The sequence below is a fragment of the Mauremys reevesii genome, linkage group 5 (genome assembly GCF_016161935.1).
Source record: "Mauremys reevesii isolate NIE-2019 linkage group 5, ASM1616193v1, whole genome shotgun sequence".
Classification (NCBI taxonomy): domain Eukaryota; kingdom Metazoa; phylum Chordata; order Testudines; family Geoemydidae; genus Mauremys; species Mauremys reevesii.
This window is the reverse complement of record NC_052627.1, coordinates 126,451,382-126,471,444: the sequence shown is the minus strand read 5'-3', so window position 1 is coordinate 126,471,444 and position 20,063 is coordinate 126,451,382. Positions and strand designations below refer to the sequence as shown.

The 20,063-nt window shown below is 44.0% G+C and overlaps 2 gene segments (V, D, J or C); both read left to right on the top strand.

The window, feature by feature from the left end:
- Positions 1-3,262: 3,262 nt before the first annotated feature.
- LOC120406876 lies at positions 3,263-6,043 on the top strand. The segment is given in 2 exon segments: positions 3,263-3,581; positions 5,697-6,043. Coding segments are annotated over 2 exon segments (666 nt in total).
- A 922-nt stretch (positions 6,044-6,965) lies between these two features.
- Positions 6,966-9,835, top strand: LOC120406469. The segment is given in 3 exon segments: positions 6,966-7,036; positions 9,033-9,118; positions 9,351-9,835. Coding segments are annotated over 3 exon segments (630 nt in total).
- Positions 9,836-20,063: the final 10,228 nt, after the last annotated feature.

Below are 20,063 nucleotides of genomic sequence, written 5' to 3'. Positions count from 1 at the left end.
GCCCTATAAGAGGGCTGAGGGCCAGAGGTTGAAAGATTCTCTCTAGCTTCTTGAGAGAGAAGGACCTGGCTGCCTAGGAGCTGAGAATGGTACCTGAGGTGGAGCAGTGCTGGTGAAGAGCAGAGGGAACTGGGGAGCTCCAGCCTAGAAAAAACCCAGGCTGCAGGCCTTAAAAAGGGCCAAATAGGTACTGGAGCTGCAGAGGGGCAGCCCAGAGATAGGCAAAGGCAGCAGGTCCTAACCCCCCTTGCTGATGACGAGTGGTTTACAGACTGCTGTCTGCCCCAGTGAGCGAGGCTAGATGGCAACTGGCAGTAGCTACTGAGGCAAGGGTTGGGGGTCCCTCTGGGTGGGGAGACCCAGATTGTGGGTTGCTGTGGTGGGCAGAATGCCTGGGCAAAGGGCACTGGCGTCCGGGAGGGACACGGGGGCCAGCGGCGGGTGAGCCACCGGTCCGCAGGGGGCGCTCTGAAGCTGGTGAAGAGCTAGTGGCCAGGATGACCAGCAGGAGGCACCGTGCCGGTGAGTCATTGCCCTGCCACAGAGGCCAATAATATTATTACACCACAAGTCTCATCTAAATGGTAATATCCCCTTTCGGTCTCTGAATCAATAGAATACAGTTATGAACCATTATAGACTACACAGAAACTGAAGATTAGCATCTAAAAGCTAATTAGATCACATTGTTAATCTTCTAACAAGACATAGGTAAACACAGACAAATACAACTAGTATCTATTCTTAATTCTCTAATAATACAGACCTACATTTCAAGGAGTTTAGTTTATTTAACATGGTGATTTATTTAACTGTGGTGGAAAACTGGCTCCACAACATTAATTGCATATTGAAATGTAGAACTATAAAATTAAAAGGAAAGACACACATCATAATAAAGAGATGCAACGGACCATACAGTACTTCACTCCTCGGGGGAATGCACTAACAGCTGTTGGGCTGTCCTTTGGTGGATTAAATTCTGTGGACAATTCTTGCAATTAGTTTCTTCATGTCCCTGGAAAGACAGCACTACACAATATCAGCCAGTCAAATGATTGGCAAGACTTTGATATTGTCCTGCTGGGTTAATGTCACACTAAGGGTGTCTGGTGAGACAGGAGGCTGCTCCTGAAGCACTTAGCGCTGAAACAGTTTGATTTTCTCTCTTTCCTAAGAACACTGTTACCATCATACTCCAGTTCCCCTTTCGCAGAAAAGCCCCCAACACTAATGCTGTGACAGATTCGAAGTTCATTGAGAGCAAGAAGATTATTTTTGTATCTGTCCAAGCTGAATGGGCCTGCCCCAAAGTTCTTTATCTCTTCTATTGGAGTCAATAATGGGCCCATGATAGCCAGTCCATTGGGATGCCGGTCCCACCCACTCCTGCTCAATAATACCTGTGTGATTCATGATTATTTCTAACTATGTAACAGACAACAAGCAACTCACTAAATCATCAGTAAAAACTCTGAACGCTCATTGACCAGACATTTTCCCCCTTGTGCCCTGTGCACATCTTTCCCTTTAAACAATTAGTGAGAGATGCCTGCTAGAAAGCAAAGAATGGATGATATGTCTGAAATCCCTCATCACAACTGCAGACATACTCACCCGTCCCCGCACCAAATGGACCAACAATATTCCCAGAAAAAACAGAGCTGTCTTTGCCCATCAAAGAAGTTTCAGGAGTGAATATACCATCCGGTTAGACAATAGCTTGGAAGGTGCATAATGGCTTAAGACAGGACCTCTGCTCTCACTGGATCCATGGATGGTTTTGTGCCCTGTTTCTACAACATTTGTCTAAAGTGGAAAGGCAGGAGACCTGGAGGCACTTAGGGATGCAGATTATTTGGTGAAGTGGGGAGAACGGTGCAAGTGCCAGACCACAAAGCAGGATCCCCTGCTACTAGTGTTTGTCAGCAGTAAGTGATGCAGCAGGCAGGCAGAGCTATACGAAAGAGACCTTTGTTCAACATGCGGAGTGGCCAGTGTTACACGCGGAGGCTGTAGAGTTTGTATGGCAACCTTGCCTTTGCTTGCTTTTCTGAGCCCACCAACAGCTCCTCCTCAAACCTGACCCTCCTTCTCCAGTTCCACTCACCATACTGTCATTTGCTGGTTTGTTTAACAGATAATTTGATATAGTAGGTGTGGAAACCAGCACCCAGTGGAGGAGCAAACACCTGGCTCATGACACATACTGTCAACCCAGTCTCTTATTGCCACACACCAATCCATCCTTGTGCCAGGGGCATCCTTGCCATGTTAGGGGGTCAGGGGCGAGACTATTGAGATCTCTGACCGTAGAGTCAGCCATTGCACATTAGGAATTAAGAGTGGCCCTCACTAAAGCCCAAAAATGGACAGAGAGAGCCTGATTGTCCGAGGCACTAAGCACGCACAGCTTCTGTTCACTGTTATGGGGGATGCAGGAGATCAGCGCATCTGTAATTGAGGCCCAAGTTTCTTTAGTTCTTCTCTAGATAGTCTGAAAGTTCGAAGAGACACCCTTTATGGGTGATGTTGTAGGGAATACTTGGATGGGGAGACCAGCCATTTGGAATCCCTGCTTTGTCTAAGAAGGATGAGGCACCCTCCAAGGTCATGGAATGAGTGATATTGAGATGGAGAGGGCTGAAACGAAGGCTCATGTCCAGACAACAGTGGCCCAGCCCAAGTGAACATCCAGGGGAGATGTGTCAGATCTGCTAAGATACAGGCAAGATCTGCAGAGCTGTCTGAACCCTGGAAATACATGACAACGACATTCTAAAATGAAACAGCCGCAGGATAAAAACCAAATATGAACATTTTGCAACTCTGTGCTGCAACTCAAGTGCAGTAAATTTACATGTATTTTGCATAGGGATGAGGTTTTCTCACTCAGCGGCTGAGCACCTATAAATTATAAGCGTTTCATTTTCCACTGCAGGTTTACGAACAAACCTTTCCTACACAGTCTGGCAAGATGATCTCACACAAGCCCCTTCTCTGGCTGCTGCTTCTCTGGATTCAGGGTAAGAAACTGAAAACAAAGAATTTGAAAATGTAATGATCCATGTGACAGAACATAAGAAATGTTGCCACCGGATTCATTGAATTAATGTTCTATGTGTTGTGTTCTAGTGTCAAGTCACATTGGCAAATTCAAACTGTGTTTTAGTGTTTTAATATTCGTCTTATCCAGCATTGTGTCATTGTTCATTCCCTACCCGCCCTCTCTCTTTATCCAGACTCCTCTGGGCAAACCGTGATGAGTCAGTCCCCGGAATCTCTGGCAGTGCCAGTGGGAGGGAGAGTCTCTATCAACTGCAAAGCCAGTACGAGCGTTGGCACTTGCCTAAACTGGTACCAACAGAAACCTGGACAAGCTCCCAAACTTCTTATCTACTACGCCACCAACCTCCAGTCTGGGGTTCCAGCCCGGTTCAGTGGCAGTGGGTCTGGCACTGATTTCACATTCACAATCAGCAGCGTAGAAGCCGATGATGCTGGAGATTATTACTGCCAGCAGTGTAGCAGCTTGCCTCTCACAGTGATACAGACCAGTGCAAAAACCTCCCTGTTCTCTGGTGCGTGCATTTCCGTTACCATTCATTGCGGATGTAACTGCATTTCAAATGTTCTGTCAAACATGAAATAAGAGGGTGACTTATTCCATCTCCAAGCACACAATGAAAAGGAGAACACTGGAGCACTCAAAAAGTTTGGCTAATCACAGACTCTAGATAGAATATCAAGAGACACTTGAGGCTCACAATGATTTTCTCTGCTTTATTCCCACTCTTGAATCCCAGGGCAACAGAGACAATTTCATTTGGGAAAAAATCAAAGATTTTCATCTCAACGAGGTTGACATATTCATTTAAATGTTGTCAACTGAACTTCATAATACAACACCCAACATAATACAATAGAAAAATCAAAATTATAACATCGAAACAGCCATGTTGACCATCCTGGAAGGAAATGTTTTGACCTTATCAAAATTTCCCCTGAAACTTTGAACAGAATTCATGTGTTCACACAGAACGTTTAGATTTTGTTAACTCCACATTTCCTTAGTGAAAGCTGTTCTTTTGGAAAAAATTCAACCAGCTCTGCCATTATAAATACACTTCTAAAATGGTCTCGGGGCGCCTCTTATTTGAACAGATAATCAATAAAATCCCACCTGAAGGTCTCAGAATCATTATTCACCTAAGAAAATTATATAATCTAGCGATTTTTAAATGGCAGTTTTAAGATCAGGTGCCTGTTTGCTCTGTTGTAGAGTATGTTAAAACCTGAATGGCCAGATTCACAGAAGTCTCTATGGGAGCAAATCCCCAAACACACATGAACCCAGACGCACAAGCAGGTAATAGGCACACGCAGGATTTTCATAGGGACTGGGCAGATGCACCAGAGGAGGGGTGTGGCCCAATGGGCAGGGAAGTGGGAGTGGCCACGCAGACAGGTTCAGACCCCTTTATCCAGAAGGCTTGGGGTGTGGACACATTCAGACAGGGTCTGGCTAGTAAGAGTCAGCAGGAGCCAATGGAAAAGGTGTTTAGTCAGCTTCCCAGTGACAGCTGGGCTGGCCACATCATGCAGAAGAGCTAATAGCTGGGAAGTGGGGTAACCGCAGTGGAGGGTAGGAGGTTTGGAGGCCCCGCTGCTCCACTCCCACAACCCCTTGTGCTTCTCACACTCTGGTGCTCCCCATGTCATGGAAGTAGAGGGTGAAGGGGCACAGACACAATGGGCTGCGCTGGAGCCTGGCACACTGACACCACTGCTCAGCATTTCTGTGCTGTGCATACACCCAACATCTGAGCATGTTCAGACCTTGGGTCTCCTCTTCCCAGACCTTACTTTCCTCCTGCCTGTGTGCACCCTTCAAGCCTTTGAAAACAGCCTTCATTCCAGGCGTGCAGAATGCATGCAGCCACTGGTGCCGATGGGGAGAACCATTCAGCTGCTGGTGCCGCTGCTTCCGTGAAAATCTGGCCCTATCAATACAATGAAAATGGATTAATTAAGAGAGACTAGGCTGATTGCATTTAAGCCCCACATAGTAAATGACTGAATGATTTTAGCTTTTCTAACTTGGGTTTCAACTTGCTGCTTGCTTGGTTACTCATCATTAATCAGACAGTCGTTGTTACCTCCATGTCCTGTAAAGCTAACTCTGGCTGCTTTACCATCTGGATCATGCAAATATGTTCTAGTTATTACATCCAATAACCACAAAACACCATCAGGTCAGATATTTCAAAGCTCCTCCCTGGCACCAACCTCTGGTCATTTACATCATTGGGCTCTTTTTGCATATTCACACATGGCTGATGTTTCCTCACCGAGCTACTGAACACATAAATGGTTCCATTTCCACTACATACTTCACTGCTGAGCCTTTGCAACCACACAGAAGCAAGATGATCTCAAAGACTCCCCTTCTCTGGCTGCTGCTTTTCTGGTTTCAGGGTAAGAAACAGACGCGTGTCAAAAGTCTTGACAAGGAATGTGGCAAATCATAATAAATGATGGTGCTTTGTAGAGTTATATGCTGATTCCAGGTATAATTTTAGTTTATTTCTACTGTTCAGTTTACAAGTATTTCAGTGTAGAGCTTTGAATAATGTAAACGTCATTGTCCCATTTACCCAACACCAGCCCTGCCAATTTTTATTCTCTCTCTCCAGGTTCCAGTGGGCAGATTGTGATGACTCAGACCCCAGAATCCCTGGCAGTGTCTCCAGGAGACAGAGTCACCATCAACTGCAAAGCCAGTTCCAGTGTTAGTAGCTACATGGCCTGGTACCAACAGAAATCAGGACAAGCTCCCAAGCTCCTTATCCGCAGCGCTTCCACCCGTCCCTCTGGGATCCCAGACCGGTTCAGTGGCAGTGGGTCGGGCACGGATTTCACTCTCACCATCAGCAGGGTTGAAGCTGATGATGTTGGAGATTATTACTGTCAGCAGTACGATAAACTCCCTCTCACAGTGATACAGACCAATACAAAAACCTCCCTGCTCTATGAAGCATGAAGTCTAGCAGACACTCGTAAACACAAGTAGCACAAGAGTCTAGTTTTCAAATGTTCTGCCAACAGAAAAATAAGAGGATAACTCCTCCCATCCACCAACAACCTAAAACTCTAGCATTGTATTGCTATCCTGAGAAGTTAGCTATGCAGGGAAGTTTTGTCATAGTATCAGCTGAACAACAGAGGGTCATTAGTGAAATCCCACAAAATGTGTTATGACTTTTTTTTAAATCTAACCTTAACTGTTATTTTTCTGGCTTTATAATCCTGAGTGTTTAGATCATGACAACATCCCAGTCACTGATTTTATCCTAAATTACAAATACTCTCAGCCTTAACTCCATCATCATCTTATTTATTTTTTTGCACTGCAGTAGTGCCCACAAAGCCCCAGATATTGACCCATTGTGCTAGGTGCTGTACAAACACAGAACCAAATGATCCTTCCTCAAAGAACTGCTACAATCTTAATGTAGTTTTTGTCTGGGAATTAATACATTAATCCAGAAATCAAACTTAATTAGCTCAAAATTTAAATTGTTTTCAGACAAGAAATCCAGAGCATGGGAAATAAAGGTAATATTCACTTACTCATGCAGCACAGATCACATACAAATAAACTGACACCACATGAGGTACATTAAACCATTAACACACACACACACACACACACGGAGTCACAAACTATGCAGATCAGGTGTGGGCCATCATGGAAGGAAGTGCCTCATTCTGGGAATTACATAAAACACCTCTCACAGGCTGATATATGGCAGACAGTTCCCTGCTTGATCCCTTTCCCAAGCTTTGCACCATAACTGTTTTCACTGAGTTGATAGGGAATCTACTGTTTTTTGCACTCCAAAGCAGGGGTCCCTTCTTGGCCTGTTTGGGAGGGATCCAAATGCTGCTCATTGTCACCAGCAAGCAACAGGTTTATGGTTAAGCAGCTACAGCATGTGGGCTGGGTGCACTTGGCATGCCTAGAACAACAATGGTGAGTGTCCTGCCTACGGTGCTTGCATCCTTGATAGATGTTAGATCCTGCTACACTGGCCCTCAGAGCCCAACATATACAAAACAGAGCATGTGTCTATAGTGCGGAGGGAGTTTTTAAAATATTTTTATTGATTTAATCTTATCCTAACTCTACATAATTGAGGATTCTACAAGTTTTGACCCAAAATAAGCATTCAAAAAAATAAACCCCACACAATTCCAAAATAACTTTGTTAAGGGGACACACTCTCTGCTGTAAAAAAATATACAAAGAGACATTTATATCATAGAGGGGAATATTCCCAGATACAAACAATATTAAGATGGAGTTCTGGTTGCAAGTACATATTTGTAATTTAGATTACAAATCTAAAATACATTACAGAGGAGTTGTACTTATAGCAAAAAAAAAAATTAAATTTAGGAAAATCCAAGATAGATTTAAAAGACAATGAAACATGTTACAGTATCGAAATACACAGTGAGGGCCCAAAATATCGCAACTATGTCCTGTAATGATTCCATGCAATTAGCATATCATTGTGATTAAAGCATCATAGTGTTTGAGATTCCCAGATCTGATTAGAAAGATTTTTAAAGATAAAATTGAGTTTTTTCCACATTTCCCTCACACCACACAGTTAAGATTATTTGGGTGCCTTAACAGCACTTTTCTTACTTAAAAACAAAATCCAACTCTTAATTCTGAATGTCCTTGGTTTTACAATACTTGGGTCTAGGTTAAGTACAACATCCTCATCATGTCTGAAGTTATGGATAATTACTGACAACTTTAACTCTATCTTAATGTAGTTTTTTGTCTGAGAATTTCCTTAGGTTTACTTATGTACATACATATCATCATCATCATGACATATACACAAACACACACATACAATTACATACATGACCACTAAAACAAATCCCCAGAGAATGCCGTTATACAACATTACTAATAAGATGCAGAGTGGTTAGAGAGGTTGAAGTGTTCTCCCACTGACTTTTTAATGTTGTGATTTGTGGACACAAATCTGACATCAGGACAGTGACAGACTTGAAGGTGGCAATTTTGCAACAAAAAAACTTCAAAAACAGACTCCAAAGAGAAACTGCTGAACTTGAATTAATATGCAAATTAGATACAATTAACTCAGGCTTACACAGAGACTGGGAATGGTTGGGTCATTACACTAATTGAATCTATTTCCCTATGTTAAGTTCGCCTCATACCTTCTATGGGTCATCTTAATTATCACTTCAAAAGTTTTTTTTTCCTCCTGATGATGATAGCTCATCTCAATTGATTAGACTCTTCCTGTTGGTATGCATACTTCCACCTTTTCATGTTCTCTCTATGTATAAATATCTCCTGTCTGTGTGTTCCATTCTATGCATCCGAAGAAGTGAGCTGTAGCTCACAAAAGCTCATAATAAATGTGTTAGTCTCTAAGGTGCCACAAGTACTCCTGTTCTTTTTGCGGATACAGACTAACACGGCTGCTACTCTGAAAGATATTACAACTAATTATAACTAGAGCGGGGCCCAAGTCGAGAAGTTCAGAACGGGATCTGGATCCTCTAAGCCAGAGGTTCTCAACTGAGAGTTGTGACCCCTCAGGGGATCACAAGGTTATTAATTGGGGAGTTGCAAGCTGTCAGTCTCCACCCCAAACTCTGCTTCACCTCCAACATTTAGAATAACATTAAACATAAAAAAATGTATTTAATTTATACAGAGGGTCACACTCATAGGCTTGCTGTGTGAAAGGGGGCACTAATAGAAAAGATTGAGAACCACTGCTTAAAGCGCTAGAGGATATCAGACCAGTGTTCTGGCTCAAGCAGCATGAAACACACAGCCCACCCGCAATCACTGTAGAACTCTGCCTGGAACTAAAGTACAGAACATTTCCATACACTTTGCATATTCGCACAGGTGATATTTCCCCTGTGAGCTGCTAAGAACTTATAAACTTTTCACTTTCCCCTACAAGGCTCAGTGAGAAGCATTTCCAGCCATCGCCTGCCAAGATGATCTCACAGAGTCACTTTCTCTGGCTGCTGGTTCTCTGGGTTCATGGTAAGAAGCAGCATAAGAGTCTGCAGGGCTATTAACCAATGTAATAAAATGCATGAAATGCTGCAATATTTTATTTAATTCATTCTTATTTGCTGGCCTGAATTTTGATTAAACACCACCTGTTACATTTCAATGAAAGCTGTGCTGCAGTGTAAAGCCTTCACTCAGATGTTATGTCATTGGTCAGTTAGCCTCTTGATGCTCTCATTACCACCACCAATTTTCCATCTAGGTTCAAGTGGGCAGATCGTGATGAGACAGACTCCAGAATCTCTATCCGCGTCCGTGGGGGAAACAGTAACTATGAAATGCCAGGCCAGTTCAAGCATTGGTGCCAACACACACTGGTACCAACAGAAATCTGGGCAGTCTCCAAAGCTTCTTATCTACAACGCTAGCAGCCGCCCATCTGGGATCCCAGCCCGGTTCAGCGGCAGTGGGTCTGACACCGATTTCACTCTCACCATCAGTAGAGTTGAAGCTGATGATGCTGGAGATTATTACTGTCAGCAGGCCGGTTACAGCTTCCCTCGCACAGTAATACAGACCAATACAAAAACCTTCCGAATGTCTAGTGTGCTTGGTGGTTGCCTTTGTTCCAGCTGTGTGAACAAAGCTTGCAAAGTTTCCTGTCAGTCAGTCGCACATGAAACAGGACGAGGCCCCCTCTCAGCTCCTTCCATGAACAATATGCTGTCTATACTTCCCAAAGGCTGAGATTTAAAATGAGCTTCTGTTTCAGCCTCCTGGATAGCAGGAGATTATTGGGGATGGTGTGTACACAGTGGCTGATCCACTACACACCATCAATCTTTTTTTCAAACAAAAACTGAGTCTTGCGCAGTGAGTGAGAACCTGTTATTTCAGAGTAACAGCTGAACTGTGGTAAGAAAGTAATCAGGGTTTGTAACCTTCCCACTGAATTCTCTGCTGTCCATCCGGATGATTTCCTGTCCGTGCTTCTGTACTAGTAAAACACTCGAGACTCTGCAGAACTCTCCTGTGGTGTCTGAAGGGTGCGGTGCATCCTCTTACAACCCACACCAGCCACCGCATATTAGACCCCATCAGCCTGCACTGAGTGAGGGCAACTTGTATTTCCAAAGCCACCATTCAGCCCACACTGAGCTTTACCCCACTGAAAACCCTGCAGAAACCAGCTCAGCCAACCCTGAGCACCCACTAGCCCTGCTGCTTCCCTGTCTCATCCCTCTGAAAATTCTCACCTATGAGATTCCTCAGAGCTGGAGCTGTAATTACTCTAATCTCTCCTGTACCCTCACCAGCAGCCATCTCTGCATCATCTAAATGCCCAAGGAGGCACCTGACAGCTACTTAGAGCCAACCAAAGGAAGTCACACAAACACACACCAGGGAACCTCTGGCACAATATAGATCAAATTCATCTCTGAGGTAACTGCTCACTTCACTGCCGTTACTTCAAGGATGGATTTGGCCCCACATGTCTAGCTGGGCTGATCCTTGCATGGCAGGGTTCTGCTCCAGGAAAATAGAAAAGACAGCGGCGATCAGGATGGAGTCCAAAGGATTTGCTGCCCCCTACAGGTGTTCATTCAGATCTGCAGCAACCCATCCCCACCATTGCCATAGGAGGGGGCTTTGCTGAGTCAGCCACAGCATGGTTTGGTTTAGCTGTGTTGTAGGTTGGTTGGGGGTATTTTTAGGGGATGGTAGGGAATAAATCCTCACCAGGCTTCCAACACTCCAGCTGGCAGGGCCTCCCCGAGGAAAGGTAATCAAGGTGTGGCCAGTCTATCTTGTCAAGCCCTTCAAACTGGAGTTAGCTAGTCTCATGAGAAGTAGAAAGAGAGGTTTTCTGATTAGCCAGAGCAGGGAATAATGACAACAGAGAAGTCTCTGGGTGTGTGTTATTTTGCTTGGGTTCATACTGCTGGGCTACAGTTTCCAGGCTACTAAGCTGCAGGAAAGAATGGGGGCAGAGTGTTGGGTGGTTTGGGGTTTATAGTTGAATACAAACCCTGCAAATAAACCAGAAACTACAACGAGGTTAAGTTACTTCACCTGGGCCTCCTGTGAGCTTCGTCTCCTGATGCTCAGACCCTGGCATGGTTATTATCCTAGAAAGCACCATAGTGATAGTATCTGACCATTCAGAATAGGTAGTAAGGAAAGGTCATGTTGATTTGGAAGCAAACAGCATAGAGAGTAGAGCAGAAAACATTTAGCCAAGAAAAGAAAATATTTTCTTATAAGTAGAAAATAAATAAGAAATAAAATTAGAACAATGGTGTCATAGGTTTATTCTCCACTTTGAACTTTAGTGTTCACAAGATGGGGACCTGCATGGACTCCTCTAAACTAAAATCCTAGTTTAGATCTGGTTCTTGCTGCCACCAGTCAAGTTTTAAGTGTCTGACACACTCCCTGTTCCCCCAAAACTCTCCCTGGGGAACACAGATTCAAACTTGAATCTCAACACAAAGGGAAACAACCCATTTCCCCCCTCCCCTCTCCTAGTGCTTAGGAGAGATACCTGGATTCAAATTCCTTGAATGAAAACAAAGAGAGATTCACTTTCCCCCCCTCCCTTTCCCCTGAAAATCCAAACAAGGAAGAAATCAATCAAGTTCTAAAAAGAAAAGATTTTATTAAAAAGAAAGAACGAAAGTACACTATCTCTGTAATACCAGGATGGAAAAATACAGGGTCTAACTGGAGAGGCTCTCCCCCCCCCTCCTTTCTCAGAATAATCAAAGTAACAGCAAACAGAAATGAAGATATTTCTTCAGCAAACACACAGTTGAAAATGTAGAAATCAAATTATAAGACTAGTCCGCCTTTCTAATACTCACTGAATAGAAGAAAATACTTCAGGAAACTTGGAGAACTTGAAGAATATGTCTGGCCTCTCTTAGATCCAAAAAGAGAACGAATTCAAAACAAAGACCACAGACAAAGGCTTCCCTCCACAGAGATTTGAAATTATCTTGTCCCTTGATTGGTCCTCTGGTCAGGTGTTCATCAGGTTACTGAGCTTGTTAACCCTTTACAGGTAAAAGAGACTTTAACCCTTAACTATCTGTTTATGACAAATGGGTTTCTATTATTGCACTTTACAATAAAAGCCACCTGGATGATATTTTTAATATACACACACATACAAACCCCATGAGGTGCACCAGGCATTATTGCATATGCACAACATTTCCCCTATTGCTCCATTAACCAACCCTTTAGAGCAGTACAGAGCTGCAATGGTTGGGTTAAACCATGTAATGAAATGATCAAGATTAAAATTCAACATAAAAACTGTTTAAAATGCCATAAACAGCCTCCACTGAGCAGCTTTTTTAGCATCCCTTCTGCCCAAAAGACACACCAGGAAAATTCTCTGTGGACTCTCAGTTACTCAAAATCTCTCCCCCTCTCTGGTTCCTGCCCAAATCCCTTTGAACAACGGACACAGGGTAGGAAGTGAGGTTCTGAAACACATCTCAGAACCTGGGGCTCAGAATGGCTGCCAGGAACATGGTGTGAGCCCAGCTGTCACATGCAGCAGTGTCCCTTGCAGTGCTGTAGATAGTGTTTAGTTGGCTGTATTCTGACTCTGTTAGAAAGCAGAGCCATAACTGTCCAAAGGTAACTGAAGGCCATCTGCTAAGTTATCTCCTGCATAAGGAAATACTGGGCTATTAGGTTATATTTTCATGGGGAAGGAGAAAAACTAGAAGATAAAATGATGACAGGCCAGGCTGCTAAAAACCTACTAGAAAATGGGTGGATGGTTTGGCTACTTGTATCTAGTTGCAGCATGTATGGTGTCCCCGGACCATCTTGCTACTCCATTCTTATAAACCAGACATGACCAACAAGACAGTTCAGAATCCTGCTTCTGCCATTCAAGTGAGGTGTATTTACATGACTCATTCCTTTTGCAAATTTACACGTGAGCGACACTCCCTTCCTGCCCTGCTGAGCTTGTGTAAATGGAGCTGTTTGCACTGCACAGTGCCCTGGTTAGCATTGGCAGCTGACAACTGCCACAATGATCTCCCACACTCAGCTTCTCTGGATACTAGTTTTTTGGATGCAGGGTAAGAAAACACAATAGGCCCAGCTTTAATGAAAAACAGCAGCAGAGACAATGCAAATATAATCTGTGTTGTAACGGATAATATGATGTTACTTTAATTATTTCTATTTAATAATATATACAATTAAAAATGTATTCAATATAAGGCTATAACTGATCAATTTATCACAAGTTCCTGCATGTTCTTTTTACATCTAGACTCCACTGGGCAGAAAGTGTTGACGTAGATTCCAGAATCTCTATCGGTTTCTCCAGGAGACACAGTCACTATCAAATGCAGAGCCAGTGAAAGTGTTGGCAACATTTTAGTTTGGTACCAACACAAATCAGGACAAGCTTTTAACCTCCTTATCTACTGTGCTACCACCCTGGAAGCTGGGGTCCTAGACAGGTTAGTGGCAGTGGGTTTGGGACTGATTTCACTCTCAAATTATTACTGTCAACAAGCCTACACCCCTCTCATCATGATACAGACCAATAGAAAAACCTCCCTGAGCGAGGGCACAGTGCTGAGTGTTGTTGCACATGCAGCTGTGACAATCAGCTTCACAGATTCCATAACAAGCAAGAAACAGGAAGTTAATTACAGAACTCTCTGCCACTACTCCCACTGTCATTCCTAGTCTGGACACGGAGGGTGAAGAGAAAACCCAACTCCACATAGCTCTTTTAAGTAAAGGCTATTGATAGAGGCAGAGTGATTCTTTTACAACAGAAACGGCACAGAGAGGAATGGGAAAAGTAATGGTTCTGCAGCACCTCGATCCATGGCTGCAGCCCCTAGGAGGCATGACAGCAATACAAATAATGATAGTAATTAAGAAATACAAGCCAGTTTTTTCCGAAGAGATCATCTCCCATTTATGCACAAAATACGTGTTCAACGGAGCTCAGCATGTTAGATGCTGTATCCTTCGAACAGGAGATTAGTGAACAACAAGTGATGATCAGCCCCTGAGGAATAAGGCACCAATTTTCATGATAAAAATCTATGAAATGTTCAGGATTTGCAAACATTTCCATGAACACCCAGCACCCACCTGGATTCTCACATGCAACGGATGAAATGACCCCACAAATTACAGCCAACCCAATGTGCTGCTTTTAGACTTGACTCACAGTTTACATTATTCATTATTCTCGTTTTTACTCAGTCCTCATTCAGGCAAATGCCCATTTCCAAAACTGACTATGATTTGGCCCATTATCCTGTTATTTATATAGAACTTTATAGCCAAGTTCCTGCCCCCGGGGAAGTATTCCAGGGGCTACTGTCCTGACCACATTTTTCACTTTTATTTTTAAAACACTGAACATCTCTTATTTCACAAGCCCCCAGCAACAGCATTTCTACTAGAGTGCCATGGAGTCCAGGGATCTGTCTCAGAACTCAAGTCGACCTTACCACAGAGTACACAGGGCTCCATGCAGATGGCTCAGGGAGGAGAAAATGAGACTCATTTATTCAAACTGACTAGTTAACTGTAAATGTCACTTTCCTTAGAGAATCTTTTCAAGCACGTTTCCTTTTATATTCAGTGAGACGTGTCTCTGCATCCCTACTATGGAGCGTGAAAACAGACATCAATTAGGGCCAGATTCTGACAGCCTGGCTCACGCTGAGTGTTACTTTTAGAACAGTCCCAATGATTGGAATGTTTCAGAAGTAGGGCCCTGTTCAGTACAAGTAAATCAGAATCCACCCTCATTGCAAATGTGATACCACAGATATTAAGTACCAGAGGGGTAGCCCTGTTAGTCTGGATCTGTAAAACCAGCAAAGTCACTTGCATCCGACAAAGTGGGTATTCACCCACCAAAGCTCATGCTCCAAAATGTCTGTTAGTCTATAAGATGCCACAGGATTCTTTGCTGCTACCACAGATATTGGTGCTTTCAGGCACCCAAACCCAGCTAACTCAGGACACATGGTGAAGACATTTGCATAACTATGTTTATTTTGCATATCCATGCATGAGTGGCATTTCCCTGTAGCTCGGAGGAGTTATAACGGCTCCATGTCACAGATCATGGTGCATTGAGCAGCAGCTGTCAGTCCAGAGCTCTCAAGATGAGGTCACACACTCTGCTCATCTCCATGCTAGTTTTCTTTGTGAAGGGTAAGTGCATTAGATTAGAATTTTAGAAAAATAGAGAATAAGCTACAGCGTATCATCAGAACAAAAGTGAGGAATGATTTGTCAAATAGATGCCAATTCTTGTGTATATGCTCCATATGTTTTATCTACATAAAGAATAGAATTGAAATGGTTTCATGTTAAATAAAATCTTGGTTAATAACAATGTTATGGCAATGTAAATCCTTACACTATGAAGTATTACTATAGACACACCTGGATTTATGCTTTGATTTCACATACAGATGCCAGCGGAGACACTTTGCTGACTCAGACTCCAGAATCCCTGTTGGTGTCTCCAGGAGACAGAGTCACCATCAACTGCAAAGCCAGCACAAGCATCAGCAGCAGAATAGCCTGGTACCAACAGAAATCAGGACAGGCCCCTAAGCTCCTTTTGTATGGTTCTTCCTCTCGTCCCTCCGGGATCCCAGACCGGTTCAGTGGCAGTGGATCTGGCACTGATTTCACTTTGACAATCACGAGTTTTCAAGCTGATGATGCTGGCAGTTATTATTGTCTACAGGACTATGACTGGAAACTCACACAGTGATTCAGGCCAGTACAAAAACCTCCCTCAGTGCTGGTTCATTACTTCTATTGCAACTCTGTGTTTCAGTTACTCTGTCAGAGTCTTTCCAGTTTTCACTGCCCATCAGTGTAGAACAACGTTAAACACATTGACTTATACATAAATTATTATACAATATACCAATTTTGCTTAATAGAATTCAGATAGATCGGGTTAGAAAGCATCTCCATAAACCAGGAGACCCCAGGTTGGAGGTTTTGGAAACATTCTACATTTTGTTCCATTTATGGTAAACACCACATCAGAAGTTGGTCTAATGCATAAGTTAGAAACTTCTTCAGAAATGTGGAAACTGGTAACCACTGAGTTGATTTTCTTCCAGCTTAGAAATATAGTCTTGTCTCACCCAAAAATTACTGACAAAAATGAAGACAGCAGCTCCCTTGCTTTCTATCTAGTCTGTCTGTCCATCCATGCATCTACCCATCCTCTGAAGGCTTTCTGGAGCACCTCTTGCCAGGGTTTCTAAGCATATACTATCCTACCTATGCCATTAAAACTGTACGAGGTAGGGAAAACAAAAAATTGTGATAGCTTATAGATGGCATCAAACATGAGCTTAGGAAATCCTGCACCATTTTAGCAGCACTCATCTGGGATCTACTCTTCTAGTTGCTGATGGGATTTTTTGAGACCCCTTTGGGTCTCTGGGGGAGCTGGCAGGTAATACTGAGAGTTAGGAAGGGGATGATAGAGTCTTTGACTACTGTTTGCGTTCCTAATTTCTGTGTGCATCTAAACTATTATTGGCAAATAATAAAAAAAATAGGCCCAGCTCCCCTTCCTCATGTGCAGTTTATTATCTAAGTTAATGAAGGCGTCATTTAAAAATTAAGCAAGTAATTAAAAACAAACAGCTGCATATACTCCCAATAACAACCCATATAATACTAATTAAAAGCAACCTTAACTACCTCGTAATTAACAGCTCCAATGTAACACAGCAAAATCCAAAAACTTGTATAAAAACTTTATTACTATAAAAAAAAGTATTGCCATAAAACTTTGGGTTCATTCTGCATCAACATCAAAGCTTCAAATGCGTTCAATAAAGGCCCAGCTCCCCTCCCTCCTGTGCAATTTCAGCTGGCCACTGAAACTGACCAAGCAACACTAAAAACTGGTAGCTATAAAATCCAGCTGCAAAACCTTTTAGAATATGTATGCATGCAGGGGCAGCTCCAGGCACCAGCACACCAAGCACGTGCCTGGGGCGGCAAGCCACGGGGGGCGCTCTGCCAGTTGCCACGAGGGCGGCAGGCAGGTTGCCTGCACCAGCATGCCTGCGGAGGGTCCGCTGGTCCCGCGGCTTTGGCGGACCTCCCACAGGCGTGCTGCCGAATCTGCGGGACCGGGGACCTCCCGCAGGCAAGCTGCCAAAGGCAGCCTGCCTGCCATGCTTGGGGCGGCAAAATACCTAGAGCCGCCCCTGTATGCATGCATGTAAATAAAAGCATATGCTAATTTCAATACTTAAATTATACTCTCAATAAAAGTGGCGTATTGCCGTATCCCCTTTAAAAAACTTCTGTGTGCTTCTTATACACAAAACAAGGTGCGGGGCATAAATCAATTTTTTTGAAATATTTACCCTCCCCCTCAATTGTCCCTCACCCTTAGCACCAGAGAATCCTGCCCAGCTGCTCTCAGGCTCTCTAAATGAGAGAGAAGAACCTGCCTTCTTCAACCCTATAGGAGGGATGGATGGCCCAACAGTTAGGGTGCTGTGCAGGATGTGGGAAACTCGGATTCAATTCCCTGCTCTGCCATGGACTTCCTGTGTGACCTTGGGTAAGTCACTTAGCCTCTCCGTGCCTCACTCTCCCAGCTGTAAAACAGGAATGAGAACAATGCTCCCCTACCACCCAGGGGTGTTGTGAGGACAAACACATAAAAGATTGCAAAGTGCTTTGAGATCTATGGATGGAAAGGCTGAATAAGAAATAGGCATTATTAGAGGGCAAGATTGGACCCAAGGGTTAATCACTCAGGCCTTGCATTCCGGGCAGCAGAGAGGGGCTCAGTGCTCCTTGTGCACAGGAAGGCAACGAATTACAAAAAAAAAAACCCCACCCCAAATCCCACCACCAGCATTCCACAGTGTAACTATTTGGTTGTTACAAATTAAACATTTGCCAACGGGAATTCAGATTTATTGGCAATCTTATCCGAGAGTCTCCACATCTTTTTGATTGACGGGCCTGATTCAAATCCTACTGAAGTCAGTGGAGACTCCCACAGACTTCAGTGCGCTTTGCTTTGTAAGCCGGGGACTAATTTGAAGTCATTTGTCAGGACATGAGGAGAACACTGCAGCTGCCTCAGGTTGGGGAGATGCAGGAAATTTGGCTACACTCAGAGAGCTGGTATCAGAGGGGTAGCTGTGTTAGTCTGGATCTGTAAAAGCAGCAAAGAATCCTGTGGCACTTATAGACTAACAGATGTTTTGGATGCAATACCCACTTCGTCGGATGCAAGTAGTGGAAATTTCCAGGGGCAGGTATATATAAGCAAGCAAGAAGCAAGCTAGAGATAATGAGGTTAGTTCAAATCAGGGAGGATGAGGCCCTGTTCTAGCAGTTGAGGTGTGAAAACCAAGGGAGGAGAAACTGGTTTTGTAGTTGGCAAGCCATTCACAGTCTTTGTTTAATCCTGAGCTGATGGTGTCAAATTTGCAGATGAACTGAAGCTCAGCAGTTTCTCTTTGAAGTCTGGTCCTAAAGTTTTTTTGCTGCAGGATGGCCACCTTAAGATCTGCTATTGTGTGGCCAGGGAGGTTGAAGTGTTCTCCTATAGGTTTTTGTATATTGCCATTCCTAATGTCTGATTTGTGTCCATTTATCCTTTTCCATAGAGACTGTCCAGTTTGGCCGATGTACATAGCAGAGGGGAATTGCTGGCATTATGATGGCGTATATTACATTGGTAGACGTGCAGGTGAATGAACCGGTGATGGTGTGGCTGATCTGGTTAGGTCCTGTGATGGTGTTGCTGGTGTAGATATGTGGGCAGAGTTGGCATCGAGGTTTGTTGCATGGATTGGTTCCTGAGCTAGAGTTACTATGGTGCAGTGTGCAGTTACTGGTGAGAATATGCTTCAGGTTGGCAGGTTGTCTGTGGGCGAGGACTGGCCTGCCACCCAAGGCCTGTGAAAGTGTGGGATCATTGTCCAGGATGGGTTGTAGATCCCTGATGATGCATTGGAGGGGTTTTAGCTGGGGACTGTATGTGATGGCCAGTGGAGTCCTGTTGGTTTCTTTCTTGGGTTTGTCTTGCAGTAGGAGGCTTCTGGGTACACGTCTGGCTCTGTTGATCTGTTTCCTTATTTCCTCGTGCGGGTACTGTAGTTTTGAGAATGCTTGGTGGAGATTTTGTAGGTGTTGGTCTCTGTCTGAGGGGTTAGAGCAGATGCGGTTGTACCTCAGTGCTTGGCTGTAGACAATGAATCTTGTGGTGTGCCCGGGATGGAAGCTGGAGGCATGAAGGTAGGCATAGCGGTCAGTAGGTTTTCAGTATAGGGTTTTTGGCAGAGAGCTGGGATTTTCAAAGGATGTATTTTTGTGCCATTTGGCTACATTTGGCATTATCTCTCTCTCTCTCTCTCACACACACACACACACTTTTGCCCACATGTTGGTTCTTTCAGTGCACACGTTGCTCTTTTCAAAACCAGCCCTAGGGAATTGATGAGTCGAGAGCCTCGCTCAAGAGTTTGTTCTGCAGAGGCAAAATGGTTCCAAAAGCCTCCACTCAGCCACTACAGCTCTAAGTCTCCTCCTTCAGAGCACTGAGAAACTCACTGAGGGGATGTCAGAGAGCTCTCCTCCCCTCAGGCCACAGAATGGCAGCAAATAAGCTCTGTGGTGTCTACACCAGCCTCTGGATTAGTGCAAAGTCTGTGGTCTTAACATCCCCACTACATGGTGGGCAACGACTGGTGGATCCACGCTGCTTCTGTCCAGAGCCACTAACACATGGAGTTTCTGCAGCATTTTTCCCTCCACAGTGCACGAGACTATGTATCCCGAGATTCTCCTGTCCCAGAGCAGCAGAGCCACGGCCCAGAAGCCCTGAGTCTTGGCGGCCCCCTGCAGGGCTTGAGCTGTGAGTGCCAGCTCGCCTCACTGTAGAGGGAAACCC